We start from the raw sequence: 14,368 nt of genomic DNA, 5'->3' as shown, positions 1-14,368 counted from the left end.
TTGGGGGTCGGTCCTCGACCTTGCTCAGTGGGTTAAGGATCCCGCGTGGCTGTGGCTGTGGCGTAGGCTGGCGGCTATAGCTCTGATTCGACCTCTAGCCTGGGTCCTCCATATGGCCGTGGTGTGGCCCAGGAAAAGGTAAAAAAAAAAAAAGAAAAAAGATATTTAGTTTTAAAGAATGACACACAGGTAGGATAGGAAGCAAGGCTTAACCGTTTAATTTTATTGAGTGAATTCATGGCCCATCTCATTTACTGCTAAGGACTGTCACATTTCCCAAACCATTCTGATTCCAGCGGCATGTCCTCTGGCTCAGGGTCACTAAATCAAATGGCAACACTGACAAACATCTGTTACAGAAAGGCAAATCCGTCTTCTTGAACGAGGTAAGTACCAATACGCCTGTGGTTGATACAGTTCGCCAAGTTAGACCCTGAAGTTTATCAAGATTTCTAGTGAACGGAACAGCATTACAACACGACTAAAGGAAACAGGGCTGAAAACCCACGTGCTCACAAAGAAAAGGCACCCAGGCTGCCCCACGCCTTGTGCCCCCCTCGCCCGCCCCCGCTCCTTGGCAGGCTGCCTGCTCGCTCTTCAAACACAGAGCGAAGCTGCTGGACAAGCTGCTGGCCTGCAAGGAGCCTGGCCGCCCCTCGGGCTCAGGGCTCCTCTTCCTCCTCCCTCACCGCCTGCTCGGCCAGGAAACGGCACGACCTGGGAACCCTCCCGTTGACCCTGAGCAGGTGCTCCAGGATTTTCAACCTGCTGGTCTCCGCGTGGGCCCGGGGACCCCAGAGGAACTCGTAGCGGGCGGGGTCGCTGTGGGGCACCTGGCGGTACTCCAGGTACCCCTCCTGCACACACACCTGGGTGAGGAGTGCCCTGGGCTCCCCATAGATGCAGTGCACCATGCCGGCACACACCCCCATGACACCCAGCGTTTCCCAGATCACCTCCTCGGGGGCGCGGTCCCCCTGCAGGGAAATCACGACCAGGACCACCACCAGGAGGCCGGTCTTGGGCAGGCTCAGCTCCTGACCGCTCAGCACCCCATCCCAGGTGAGGCCCAGGGTGGGGGCCAGGGCGTAGGTGTGCTCGCCGGGGTCCACCTCCTTCAGATCCAAGCCAAAGACCAGCAGCAGGCACTCGGAGGCGCGGCTCAGGACGTCGGGGAAGCGGCCCTGGGCATCTCCGGGGACCACGTTCAGCATCTCTGCCTTGGTGATGGGCTCGTTGGCGCAATACTTGAGGAGCAGGAACTCCACCAGGTCAGCCATCATCGCCAGCAGAGCATCCTGGAGGCAAGGCCTCCGCTTCCACAGAGGAGGGCGGGGGGCTCGAAGCGGAGGAGGGCGACGGGGTCGCGGCCTCCTCGGACAGAAACAGCTGGTTCACTACCTTGCGGAGATCACTCAGCTGATCCACAGGCATGATGCAGGGCAGGACAGCTGACAGGTGTGCAGTGGTGGCAGATGGGGACCCTGGGCCTGGGAGAGAGGGAGGGGGGGAGGGGCCCGGGCTGAGCACCGCAGCCACCTCCCTACACGTCTCCTCCTTAGGGGGGCTCTCGGGCCTCACGGCGGCTCTCCTCCTGGGCAGCCTGTCCCTGTGACCCTGAAAGGGGTCGCAAGGTGGCTCCTCAGGGTGCAGCCGGCTCAGCGTGTGGATCTGGGGCTCCCTGGGGATGGGGTGACTTGGCCTTGTGGGGTCCCCTCTGCTCTGGGATGGGGAGCCCCCGGGGCCACACTCGGGGCCCACACCTCACCTGGATGCCTGGCACAGCCTGGGCCTCCTGCTCTGTGACACGAGGACGCGGGCCTCACACCTGGGCCTTCACCTCCGGTTCCTGGAGACTCTGTAAGAGGAGTGGAGGGGCACCGCGGGTGTAGACCGTGGCACAGCCCGGGCCTCCAGTGCTGGAAGGACGGTTGAACCGGACTCTGGGAGGGCCCCCAGTCCCCGCTGGGTGGTCCCCTCAGGGCTCCGGCCTCTGCTCGCCTTTTCTTGCCAGGCCCAGGCCCTCTCCCCTGCGAGCCTGAGGGAAACTCAGAACGAGACCCCACGCGGACCCGGAAGAGGTGAGGGGCCCACACGTGGCCACACCTGCCCAGCCGCCCCCCCCTCCCCCCGGGTCTGAGGCCGGGGAGACTGCTGGGTGCGCCCCTCTCCCTGGCTTCCCAGCACCCAGCACAGGGCAGCTCTCTGCCCGGGCCCCTCTGCCGGGGGGGGGGGTGTCTGCTCCGTGCTCCCCGGGGGTCCTGGGCGTCCACCCTCCGCCGCCCCGAAGCCCCACCCCTCAGTCCAGGGACCTCCTGGCCCGGAGACCCTCAGCCAGAGGTCAGGAACCGCGTCCTCTGCTCATCCTTCCCCCGGGCCTCCTGCTCCCCGCGCCAGGGCAAAGAAAGGCTCCCTCGCTGTGCCGGGATCTGAGGGCCGCGACCCAGCCCGGACGCCCGGCATCGCCCCGTTTGCCCGTGTGGAGCCCGCTCGTCTCTCCGAGGCCCCAGTCTGTCCGGGCCCCGGGAGCCGACGACGGGCCCGGCCTCGTGGGCACATCCCGGCCCGGGGCCGCCCCGCGCCCTCTCGGTTCCAGGCCTCGGCGTCTCTCGGGCCTCCCCGAGCGGCCTCACCTGGGTGCCGGCGGGACCCCGGATGCTCCCTCTGCCCCCTGGAGGCCCCGCCTTTTATCCAGGGCCCCAGTCGCCCTGAGACCCGGATGTCAGGAAGTCGGGCCACGGGGCCACGTGCTCGTCGCTCCCGAGGCGGGGGGTGGGGGTGGGGTGGGGCTGACTTCCGGGGAGGGCGTCGCTGAGCTCCCCTCCGACTCGGGGTCCCGGCGGCCCTCCCCCCGCGCTCGGGCTCCTCATCCTGAGGCCTCAGCCCGAGCCCCTCCCCTTGGCCCACCTCAGGCCCCGCCCCGCCTTGGACCAGGGCCCCAGGCTCTCTGGGACCCGTGGTCGTGGCGCCCTGTGGCCTCCCCAGGCCACCTCTGCTCTGGAGTTCAGGCTCCCCTCAGGCCTCCCTCAGGGTACCGCCCTTGACTCGGGCAGCACGTGGCAGGCCCACCTGAGGGTCCCCCGCCTCCTGGCGCCTGAGACGCGGTCCCCGGGCTCTCGGAGACCCGGATGTCCGGGAATCGGGACACGGGGCCACGTGCTCCTCCCCGCCCTGCGGCCTCCCCAGGGCCCACTCTCTTCTGGCGTCCCGGGTCCCCTCCGTCCTCGAACCCTCAGGGGCCCCAATTTGTGTTTGATGGCGCCCGGTCCCTCCCCTTAGCCCACCTGAGGCCCCGCGCATCCCTGTACCAGGTCCCCAGTCTCTCTGAGACCCGGATGTCAGGGAGTCAGGACTGGCGGCCACGTGCTCTGGGGCCCTGCTGTCCTGCTTGTCGCTGAGACCGAGAGAGCCAGAGCCAGCGAGACAGAGAGACTGCACTGGGATTACCTGGCGCTGACCAGAACGACACCGTGCCTCCTGGGACAAGGTCCCTAGAGGAGACTTTGCAGCTTCTGGAGGGAAGGGACCCCCGGGGCAGCCCTGGAACCGGGTCTCCCTTCCGCCAGGGAGCAAAGGGGCTGGAAGCAAGCCCGCAAGGGGCTCCCCTGGAAAGGCCCGCCGCGCCCAGCGCCACCGCGCGGTGTCTCTCCGCCAGGACAGGTCGGCCCGCGCGCCCTTAGCCTTGGACGACTGCCTGCCTGATGAGACATCATCGGACAAGAAACCCTCCTTTGCTGCGGCCGCGGCCGCGAGCGGGTGGCTTCCGGGCGGACTGGACGCCCCCGGCCCGGGGGGAGGGGTGGGCTAGGCGGTGCGGGGGGGGCCGCTCCCGCTCTCCATCCTCCTCACAGTGGAACCTGGGCCGCCACTCCCGCCTCCAGGGCCGGGGGTGGCCCTTCCCTGCCACCTGCCCGGGACAGCCGAGAAGGGTCACTGTGCAGCCCTGCAGAGCAGTCAGCACCGCCAAGGTGACTGTGCCCCTTAGCAGGCGGAGCTGTGTTCACGGCCACTAAAGCCAGCTCCTGGTGGCACAGAAGGCTGTTCAATCCAGTGTACACGCTGGGGACCCGGTTCACGTGGTGGTCTCGCCCCTCCTCTACCACCCCCTTCCTGGTCTGGAGGGGGGACAGACACACCCACCCCTGGGGGGGCACAGGAGGGCCCCGTGCCTAGGGACAGTCCAGGGACGGGCCGCGGCAGCTGGGCTGGGGGCCCAGGCCTGGAGGAAGGCCTGACCCGGGAGGCGGCCTTGAAGTGGAAGCCGGACCCTGGACAGAGAGGGGCCCGGCCACCCGCGGGGGCAGCAGGAGCACCGTCCCCGACAGGGAGCGCGTGGTGTGTCCCAGAACAGCGCCCAGCCGACGGTGACGGACAGCGGCCCGAGGGCCTCTGGGCTGGCGGACACCAGGGCGGGTAGGCCAAGCGCAGGGGCTGGAGGCTGAGGCTGGAAGAGGCAGGCCTCGGACGGCCCCAGGGCTTGTGTTTGAGCGACTGAAGCGTCCCAGGCCAAGGGCGAGAAAACCCACAGCCAGCCAGGCAGGTCCCCGGCGGGGAGGGAGGGGCGGCCTCACCGCCGGGCTGACCCCACGCACAGCCCCTTCGGAGACGCCACCCAGGGCCTCCCTTGACCTTCCCAGCCTCTAAGGTCAAGCCCTCTGGGATGAAATGACCCGGAGCAATGCTTGGAAGCCTGCTTGGAAGCACAGAGACCAGGGCCCACGCCGATCTAGGCCCGGGAGCTCCATCAAGGGTCCCTCCCGGTCCTTGCGCTGAAGGGACCCTTCGAACCCTCTCTGTTCTCCTCTTTTAGCACCAAGGCAGAGCCCTCGGAAGGGGCAAGTGGCCCTGCGGAGCGGCAGAGCTGGGACAAGGACCGAGGCTCCTTGCAGATGGGCCTTCCGAGCTGCCACTCCATCCCCGACACGGTGACTGGTAAGACCAACGTCGCCCACAAGGGCTGGAGCACACACATGGCCAAGCCCACGGGCGTACCCCACCCCACCCCCCGCCCCCAGGGAGAAGACAGAGGCCCCTCATGCGGGCTTCCTCCCATCCCCCACCCAGACCCGCCTCTCTTGTCAAGTCCACGTGGCCGGGGCTCCCCGCAGGCCTGTCTAGCTCAGCCCGTGGGAGGTCTCCTTGCCTCCTTGTGAGTCTGGGTCGAGCTGGCCCCTTGGAAAGGATCTAACCTGCCAGCAAAGCAAGTCCTGCCCCCAAGGGAAGGGCGGGAGAGGGGCGGGGGTGGAGGGGGCTGCGGGGAGGAGGGCCGGGCTGGCAAGGGGAGCAGGCCGCGGAGACGCTGCTTTCAACAGGGCCGGACATGCCGAAGCCACATGTGGGACTTCAGAGGGGCGCGACCCAGGAGACCGACGGTGGAGGTGGGAGGCCAGGAAGCTGGGGCCAGGGAAGCTGTGCTTTCCCCGAGTGGAAAGCAAATAGGGGTTTGGGGGCAGCCTTGCGGGAGGCTGAGCCCGAGGGTCTGGGGAGGTGACCGGAAAAGGACCAAGGCAGGTGTTCCCAAGGGAGCTCTCCTGGGCAGTGAGACGTCTCAATGGGAAGCAACGGCAGCTAAAGGCAATCCCCCTGTGACGTGGACAGGGATGAGGCTGGGGGCAAGCAGAGCTCGAAAGGAGGCTCCGAAGCCCCTGGGAGGCTGTGGCCATCCACGCCCACGCGGCCTTGTGGGGAACCCTGGGTCTGAGGCGCCTGTGGGACACTGATGTTGAACGGGAGTCCCGGCGTGGGGACAGCTGGGCCCAGGGGCCAGGCCACAGGACTCTGTTCGGGCCCATCTGCACAGCCCCAACCTAGCAGCGGGGGCAGCTGGGAGAGACCCAAGCCGGTGGCAGGGTGCGGGGGGGGGGAGGGGGAGGGCCACCAACCGAGGCTAAGGCGAGCGGCCCGCGCGGGACCGCCACCTGCTGGGAGGGACGGGCGCCAGGGGCCCTGCGGTCCAGGGGGTCGCCCAGCTGGGACTAACCGGGGCTGCCCTCCAGCAACCCAGAGGCCAGCCCCGAGCCTCCCCATCTCTGGGGATGGGCGTGGGGACAGGATCACGCGCCTCGACCCACACAGGCCTGGCCCCTTGAGACGAGGGGCCCGGCCGCAGGCGGGAGCCTCTCCTGGGAAGCTGAGCCCTCCTTTCTCTACTTGGAGGAACGAGAGGCGCTGGGGGCCCGGACCCCTCCCCTCCCCCACACCGCGCCGGGCTCCCCCTCGAGACCACCTTTGTGACATCCCGTGACCAGGACAGAAGAGAACGACTTCAGCGGCCGGTTACCCCACGACCGAGATTCTGGAACGCTGCGGACCGTATTTATTGGGCGACCCCACCCGGACGGAAGGCACTTCTGACCCGAGAGGCCCGAGATACGGCCTCGGGCAGAGGCCGCTGCTCCGGATCTAGCCTTGGTCCATGGCGAGTCCGAGTAGCCACGAGGCAGGCCCAGCCACGCGGGCCCCGTCGGCTGAGGGGGAGCCGGCACCAGGCCCCTCCCCGGATCCTGGGGGGGACTCGAGGGAGGCCCCGGAGAAGCGCGGAGACGGAGCCGAGAGCCCAGAGCCAGGCCCCCGAGACAACCCGCCCGCCCCGGGCCCCAGCCGAGGCGCCGTCGGCTCGGCGAACAGCCGCGGGCTCGGGCTCTCCTTCCCCAGAAAGCTCTGGATGGTGGCGGAGGACGAGGCCTTCCCGTCTGTGCGCTGGAACGACGCGGGCGACGCGATGGTCATCGACCAGGAGCTCTTCCAGAGGGAGGTTCTCCACCGCAGAGGCGCGGAGAGCATCTTGGAGGCAGACAGCTTGAAGGGCTTCATCCGGCAGCTGAACCTCCACGGATTCAGCAAACTACGCCCGGCCGGCCCTTCGGCGGGCTCTCCGGGCAAGGAGCGGATGATGGTAGCGTAGTGGCCCTCTGCGCCCTACGCTCGCGGCTGCACCAGCCTCTTCCGGGCAGACCAGACGCCGGACGGGCCCAGAGGCTCCCCTTTCCGAGGGGCGCCTTCTTCACCGGAGACGGGGCTAAAGGGGCCAAGAGGGAGCCTGTGCCCTTAAACCCACCCGCTTAGAGAAAACCTGCGGGGGGGGGCGGCACAGATCCGGGGGGGTCACTTGGTGGCAGGCAGCTAGGCGAACACCTGGGCCCAGGCGGCGTGAGCTCGTGCCAGGCGAGGCGGAGGCCTCTGACCCCCGGCTCCTGCGGGCCCTCGGGGGAGGGCGCCTCTTTTCTCCCGGAACGGCTAACCTGACCCCTCTCGTTTCAGATCTACCGCAACTCCAACTTTCAGAGAGACAAGCCTCTGCTGGTCGAGAACATCCAGGGAGCGCGGGTTCCGCGGGGAGCCAGCGGGCCGGGCCCAAAGAGAAAGAAGCAGCTCCTGCCCACGAGACGCTCCCCGCGGCTCCGTCTCCAGGATCCCACCAAGGAGGCCGCCAGCTCCAAGGCCCCGAAGGAAGCTCCCAGTGCTCAGGGGCCCGGTGCCACCCGGGTTTTCACGTTCTCTGGCCTCTGGTCCAGGAGCAGTGTAGCCGGGCAGGCCGGGGCACACCAGCCCCTCCGTGAGCAAGGTGGCCCCAGTGGGGAGGGCACGTCCAGGAATGTCATGTGTGGGCCCCCGGCTACCGCCGGAAGTGACAGTGCAGGGGACGTGCCCACCAGCCTCCCGGTTTGCCCAGCGTACGGCTCGGTGCTGTCTCTGTACACCATCTGCTCCTCCATCCTCCTGGTGGCCCTTCCAGTCACGGCCCCAAACGAGGCCCCCGAAGGGGACGAGGGGCAGGAGGGCTCCTCAGATCACAAGAGTGCCCTCTGCGAGCCGTTCAAGGACAACCCAAGTCCCTGAGCGCGCGGGCCCTGGTCACAGACAAAAAGCACCACCCCGAACCAGAAACCCAGCCTGGGCCTCAATAAAGACGAGCAAAACCCCACGGGAGGAAATAAACCACGGAATGAGAACCGCGAGTCTGTGCTCTCTCTCTCTCTCACCTTCTGTTCGCCACACGTCCCCACGGAAGCCCCGCGAGGCTGCAAACCCCGGCCCGAGTCGGCTTCGGTCCCGTCGTCCGCTTGCACTTGAAGCGGCAGCATGTCGCACACGCGGCCAAGGATGTGGCTGGGGCACTGGGCCAGCCCCGGAAGGTCTGGTCCCCGGGCCTTGCCTGCCGGTCAGGAGACAGAGCGGCCCGGCTCCTGACCGTGGGCAGCATGTCCCACCCCTCGTGCGTGCTGCAGCCGAAAGGTCTTCCTCACGGGCCCCCTTGGGATGCCAGAAGTTTCTGATCAGCAGCTGAGCGTCCTCTGCTCACCGTCCAGGGCCTCCCAAAGAAGACCCCGGAAGCCAGGGCCACCCCCCCGCCACCCCCCGCCAAGGGACGGGTGAGCAGGGCAGCCTGGCTCACCGGGGACAGGCCGCTCCGGCCAACACCTGGCGGAAAGCCCGTCACCCGCACAGGCAACAGGCACTAGAAACCCCGCTAACACATGAGCCCAAAGCCCACCCATCAGTAAAAGGTGTCCAGCAAGGGAACGGCAGCACTTCTCACCTTGCCAGCAGGGCTGGATTTAGGGGCCTTTCTTTGGACGTGAAGCAGCACGGCTCACGCGTGCGCTTCCTGAGCCTGGGGATGCTTTTCAACGGGACAAGAGGCAGCCCCTGCGCGGACAGACAGCGCCCCGTTTCTGAGTCGGCCGTCCCCTTCCCCGGGAACCAGGCCGTCGCCGGCCGGTCACTCCCAGGCAAGCCTTCAGTGCCCGCTGCCAGCCTTCCCCACCGGCCCCGACGCTGTTCAAACATCCTAGGAGTCTTCACCGGAGCAAAGGGGGCAAACACCCCCCGGTTCTCTCCAAACCCCTCTCCCTATCACGTCTAGATCAGCAGGACCCAAGCAAGGCCAGGGCAGCTGCCCCTTTGCCTAAAGGTCCAAGTCCTCGAGATGCTGTCACCGAGCCCCGAGTGGCAGCGCACAGGGAGCCCCCCCCGCCCCCCGATCCTGGCACCCGAGTGTCACATCTGTGTCCGCCAACAGCACAGAGTGGGCGGCGCCAATCCAGACAGAACCAGATGGGCACGTCTGGGCGCGACGGCGAGTTGACAGCGTCACGGTTCAGCCGGTCTCTCGGTCACCTTCCCTCGAGAGCCCACGCTGGTCAGGCTTCCTGCCCAAAGGGGATCAGGTGCTCGGGGATGTCGACCTGGAAGACGTCCCTCCCGCCTCTCCTGGGGACGGGCTCCAGCAGCCACCGGGGGTTCGCGAGCGCCGTCAGGTACTTGTGCTGCAGGCCGGTCAGGACCGCTTGGTTCTCCAGCTCCACGAGCTCATCGGCACTCAGGTCTTCTGGGCACAGCACGGTGTCCCCGACGTCCACGAGCCCTGCGCACAGAGAGAGAAGCGCACGGCTGTCTCCCTCCCCTAAACCAAGCCCCCCCCCCCCCCCCCCCGAAGAGAGCAGGGCTCTTCAGCGTCACAACCGCTAGAGGTGAAGCAGGGGGTCGGGTCCCTCTGGCTGAGCATTTGGGATGCGCCAACCTCTGCTCAGGGAGCTCGGGGCAAGGCCGAGGGGGGAGACAAATGAAAAGGGGAGGCCTGGGCCTCAACGACCCCACCCGGGTCCCCGGCAGGGCAGGTCCCGGCCCGACCGCTGAAGGCAGCGGGCACAGACGAGAAGGGCCCCGGCCAGTGCGGGGAACCGATGCGTGATCAGGTCCCCAAGCAACTCACCAGGTGACAGGTGCCAACGGGGACCTCCACCAGGGAGGGGTTGGGGACTCGTTCAGGAAGCCCCCAGGGCTGGTCAGAGACCACCTGACTGCCTCTGGGCACCGTGTTGCCTCTCGTGGTCTGGGCCATGGGCACACACAGACCCACGTGCACGCAGAGAGGGGACGGCCACATGCAGGCCTGGCCCGCCTCTGCCTCTCAGATCACAAACGGCAACCTCGGCCCGACCCCAGCCCAGGGCCTCGCTGCCCCTCTGAAGCGGCGCTGCGTCGAGGAAGCTCAGCCCCCACATCAAGCGGTTCCCAAGCAAACAGGCACAGAAGCCGGGGTGCCAGCCAGCCTGAGGGGCGGCCCGCGCAGGTGCCTGAGCAGGGCTCCCCGGGGCCACTTGCCCGCTATCACCCCGCGGCCGAACTTCTCCCCGGCCTGCAGCAGGGCCTGGATCTGGGCGGCGCTCATCCCCAGCCGCTCCCCCAGCAGCTCCCGCCAGGCAGCATCTTCCCAGTCCCTGTGCGCGATGTGCACGGCCAGCGTGCGGTGCCGCTGGCTGCTGAGCAGGGGCCGCCAGCGCGTCTCCAGGGTCTTGACCCCGTTTAAGACGAAACCCGCATACGGCTGCCGGAAGGACAGGCAGCCGAACTTCATGTCCGCACAGCTCCCCGGGCCTCGCGCGGCTGCGGAAACACAGAAGCACAGGGGTCAGCGGGCCTGCCGCCCCGGCCCATGGCCCTGACCGCACCCCAACGCGCCCCGAGAGCCCACTGACCCGGGGGGAGGGGGACCAGAGAGCGCCGGCTCCTTCCTCCTGCGTCCACGCGCTCAGCAGACAGGGCCTGGCACTGGGGGGGGGGGGGGCGCCCGTCCGATGGAGTCCGTGGGGAGCGCACGAAGGAGGGTGGGGACAGCGAGGGAAAGGCATGTGGTCAGTTCTACAACAGAGGCCCCTGGGCTCCGGGGGGAGCACAGAGGACCGAGGGCCCCATGGCTCCACAGCAGAGCGGCCAGGCTCCAGCCCCCTCCTGGCACAGAGCTGGACAGTCCGGGCTTGGCTCCGCCCCCGGCCCCGCCCCTGCCCCTGCCCCGCCCAAAGCATCACAGATGCCCCATCTTCCCCGCCCTGCTCCAGGGCTGCGGAGGGCAGGCAAGCCCTTGGTATCCAACCTCAGCCAGGCCCCGGCGGCAGCCCCACGGGTCTCAGGCGGCCCGCCAGCAGTCTCCTCCCCAGACCTTTGGGAGCCACCCTCCTCCCACCCTTCCTGCACCTCTGCCCTCCGCTGTCAGCAGATGCCCTGCCCCCAACCGGAGCCCAGAGACAGGACACAGGAGACCAGCACAGGCCCTGGTGCCCTCGGTCCCGCTCCACGCCCCGGCCCTGGGGCGGACCCCATCCAGGGACGGCAGAATCCAATCATCAGAGAACCCAGGCGGTTCGGTTACTGTCACCCCCCACTCTACAGCTGAGGACCAGGCGCCCAGGAACAAAGAGGCAGCCCGTGACTCCCGGGGGCCCGACTGCAGGCACCCTGGGCCCCGTCTGCTCTGCTCGTCCCTGGAGGGGCCCCTCCCCCTCCTCGCTGAGGCACAGCTGGCGGCAGGAGGAGCAGGGCCACGGCCTGAGCCTCAGCCACGTCGCCGCACCACAAAGAGGAGCCTCAGTTCCCACGTGGCCGTGAGGTCGGGGGACGAGGCGCCCAAGGCACCTGGCCCACTTCCTTCCAGGGGTTTCCTTCCCCAAGCAGAGCTGATCCACCCTTCTCACCAGCACCCACCGGGCCCCACCGCGCCTGGCTCCTGCCCCCTCTTCTCTTTCTTCGCCCCCCCACGGCCATGAAGGCCTTCCCTCCATCCCCGGACCATTCCACCTGTCCCCCTCCCTCAGGGCCTTGGCAGGCGGTTACGGGTTCCGAGGCTTCCCCCAAATCCACGGGCGGACCAATCAAGCCCAAGTACCTCGCGGCAGGACCTTCCATGGAAAGGACAGGTCTTTACAGGGCTCATCATGTTCCCATGTGCGCATTAGGAGGGGCCCTCATCTAACAGGACCGAGGCCTCCTAGAATGGGGACATGCAGAGACAGAGGCACACGGGGACTCCGTGCGAAGACGGAGGCAGAGCTGTACCAGCCAGGGGAGGCCGAGGAGTGCCAGCAAAGGCCCGGCAGCGACGGGAGGGCTGAGACAGATTCCCGCTCACAGCCGCCCTCACAAGAGCCTTGACCTCGGGCTTCCAGCCTCCAGGACCTGAGCTAACACACGGATCTGCAGTTTAAGCCACCCCGTGGGGGGGACTCTGACACGACTGTCCAGGCAAATGAACGCAGAGGTCGCCACGGGGTGCCGAGTGGTGTCTCCACTCCAGCACCTCAGGCGTCTTCCTCCATGTCACAGTGTCACCGCCTACGTGGGGTCCCGTTCTCAAGTTACAGCCTCTTCCCCTGCTCGAGGGGTCCCACTCTCCGCCGCCATCAACACACACGGACTGAAGACCGCGTGAGGCCCCGGCCGCACGGCGCACACCCCGAGATGCCTCCCCACGCCAGCGACACCCCCACAAAGGCTCCCGTGTGCACCCCACGGCCCACAGGCAGGGGCTCCTCACATGCTGCTTGGCCCTGAGCATCATCAGCCCGCTTCACCTGCGCCAACCTGGTGGGTGACAAAGGGGCGCCCTATTCACTCTGTCTGGATCGGGCATGGGGGAGGCTGGCTGGCCCCTGTGGCCTGGCCCCGTCTGGTTCCTCTCTGGGGTATGTGACTCGAGCTCAGGTGTGCCAGTTTCCGCCACTGCTTCTCAGCCAACCCTCTTCTCAGTGCCGCCACCAAAGCACACCCATGACACCTGAACTGTGTGGGCGGCATCCCTGGAGAGAGCTGATGTCGCCCTAAAGGGAAGAAGGGTGCCGAGGGCCCCCCTACCTCTCCAGGCACAAGGCACCTGCTCGGCGGCCCGCGGAGCAACCTCTTCCTCTTGCCTCCGTGTCTTCACCTGCACGAGGACCAGAGGGATGAGAGCAAAGCTCATCAGCTACAAGACAGCAGTGCTGGCAGAGGAGCCAGAGCAGGGACTGGAGACCCCCGGGCCCCAGGAGGGCCCTCCTCAGGAGAACCGCACATGACCACAAGCGCTCACTCAGGGCTGGTTCTGCAGCAGGGCAGTGGGGCTCTCCAGCCCTGCTGGCTGAGTCAGGGTCCCCATGAGTCCCAGCCCGCAGCACTCAAATCCGTCCCGCACGACTGACTGATCGTGTTCTCACAGCCCAGTGGACCCCCAGGTCCAGCTGGAGACACCTCCCCGCACATGTCAGGTGGGAAGGACCTGGGGGTCCTACAGCCAGCCAGTCACCCTCCATGGCATCGCGGCTAGTGCCACTGGGAGGGGGAGCCTGGGAGGAGCAGCTGAGCACCGCACGGCGGGGGTCAGGAGTCCGCGATGAGGTCACAGCCTGGGGGCCTGGCGGGAGGCGGGAGGGCAGGACTGGACCTGCAGCCCCGCGTCACCGGGACACACACACACACACACACACAGCGTGGGATGGTGGCGGTGGAGGGAACAGCACAGTGCGGCCTCGGCCGCCCCGTGCGCGCTCCCAGTCCCAGGAAACCCCTGCCTAGAGGTACCGTCCGCAGCCGCGGCGGGTGGTGGGCGCGCGGGGAGGGCCCGGCTTCGGCCACCGGGTAGGACAGTCCTCCGCCTCGGGGACCCGGGACCGCGGACAGGTGGCACCGCGGGCGTGCTTTCAGCGCGCGGCACTGCGCAAACGCAGTCGCTCCTTCGTGCCCGGGCGGACGCACGCACGTCCATACGTACAGACGCAGCCCGCAGGTACGCGGTTACGTCACACGGGCTTAGAACAAACGCGCCTCCCCACACAGGCCCCGGCCGCTAGGAGGCATTGTCGGAGCCCCCAGGGTCTGAGGCGCGCGGGGCCACCGGGCCGGTCGAAGGCGCGAGAGCAGAGTCCAGAGCGGGACCCGAGGAGGACAGGAAGTGGGCGTGGTGCCGGGCGGGGGAAGAGTCCGGGGTGGGAGGGGCTTCTGGGGTCCCCTGAGGGGACGAGTGGAAGAGGAGGAGCCGGTGGGGGAGCGTCTCGGGTGCCCTGTGGGGAGGAGCTGAGGGGGGAGGAGCTGAGGCGAGAGGGAAGGAGCTGGGGGATGGCCTGGGAGTTGCTGGGACAAGTCCCTCTGGCCGAGCTGGGTGGGAGGAGCTCGTGGCAGTGGAGGCCGAGTTGGGAGGAGCCGCAGAGGAAGGACCAGGGCGGGGGTGCTGAGGAGCAGGGAGTAGCTGGGCGGAGCTGGGGCGGAGCAGGGCGGGGTGGGGCGGAGGGGGGAGGAGCTGGGGCGGAGCTGGAGCCGCGGGGAGGGGCAGGGGCGGGGCGGGGCGGGGCGGGGGTGGAGCCGCGGGGAGGGGCTGGGGTGGAGCCGGAGCAGCGGGGAGGAGCTGGGGCAAAGCTGACAGGGATGGCTCTGTGTGTGGCCCTGGGAGCCCAGGCCAGATGGGCTCAGCCAGCTCCTTGGTGGAGGCCAGGCAGTGCCCTTTTGAGCCCCTGACCTAGGCCAGGCCGCGGCGGGAGGCGGGGAGCGGGCAGGGCCTCTGGGCCGAGTCCTGCACCTTGGGGCGACCGCCCAGGCCCGCTCCCCTTCTCCAAGCCACCCT

General features: G+C 68.0%; 3 protein-coding genes across 8 annotated transcripts; 1 reads left to right on the top strand and 2 right to left on the bottom strand.

Annotated features, from left to right (window-relative positions):
• Nucleotides 1-549: 549 nt before the first annotated feature.
• On the bottom strand, nt 550-2,679 carry LOC125118319 (melanoma-associated antigen 10-like). The gene is given in 3 exon segments (XM_047764629.1): nt 550-1,301; nt 1,303-1,490; nt 1,769-2,679. Coding segments are annotated over 2 exon segments (771 nt in total). The 5' UTR covers nt 1,435-1,490; nt 1,769-2,679; the 3' UTR covers nt 550-662.
• A 3,614-nt stretch (nt 2,680-6,293) lies between these two features.
• On the bottom strand, nt 6,294-13,701 carry LOC125118318 (protein EOLA1-like). 6 transcript variants are annotated; one of them, XR_007132813.1, is made up of 5 exons: nt 13,333-13,701; nt 12,650-12,700; nt 10,108-10,389; nt 8,540-9,367; nt 6,294-8,253 (listed from the first exon to the last, which is right to left on the bottom strand). XR_007132813.1 is itself a non-coding variant. In XM_047764627.1 (5 exons), the coding sequence occupies exons 4-5, from the start codon at nt 10,358-10,360 to the stop codon at nt 9,144-9,146; spliced, it is 477 nt and encodes a 158-aa protein (XP_047620583.1). In that variant the 5' UTR covers nt 10,361-10,389; nt 10,482-10,554; nt 12,631-12,700; nt 13,333-13,422; the 3' UTR covers nt 6,294-9,143. The 6 variants fall into 6 exon arrangements, 5 of the variants coding, with proteins under 5 accessions (XP_047620583.1, XP_047620580.1, XP_047620584.1 ...); XM_047764627.1 differs by adding an exon at nt 10,482-10,554 and having other exon boundaries at nt 6,294-9,367; nt 12,631-12,700; nt 13,333-13,422; XM_047764624.1 differs by having other exon boundaries at nt 6,294-9,367.
• LOC125118144 (heat shock transcription factor, X-linked member 3-like) lies at nt 6,416-7,839 on the top strand. Its single transcript, XM_047764271.1, has 2 exons — nt 6,416-6,895; nt 7,261-7,839. The coding sequence occupies exons 1-2, from the start codon at nt 6,416-6,418 to the stop codon at nt 7,837-7,839; spliced, it is 1,059 nt and encodes a 352-aa protein (XP_047620227.1).
• Nucleotides 13,702-14,368: the final 667 nt, after the last annotated feature.

Source organism: Phacochoerus africanus, chromosome X (genome assembly GCF_016906955.1).
Source record: "Phacochoerus africanus isolate WHEZ1 chromosome X, ROS_Pafr_v1, whole genome shotgun sequence".
NCBI classification, from domain to species: domain Eukaryota; kingdom Metazoa; phylum Chordata; class Mammalia; order Artiodactyla; family Suidae; genus Phacochoerus; species Phacochoerus africanus.
Note: the sequence above shows the minus strand (reverse complement) of the source record. Positions and strands in the feature narration are given on the sequence as shown.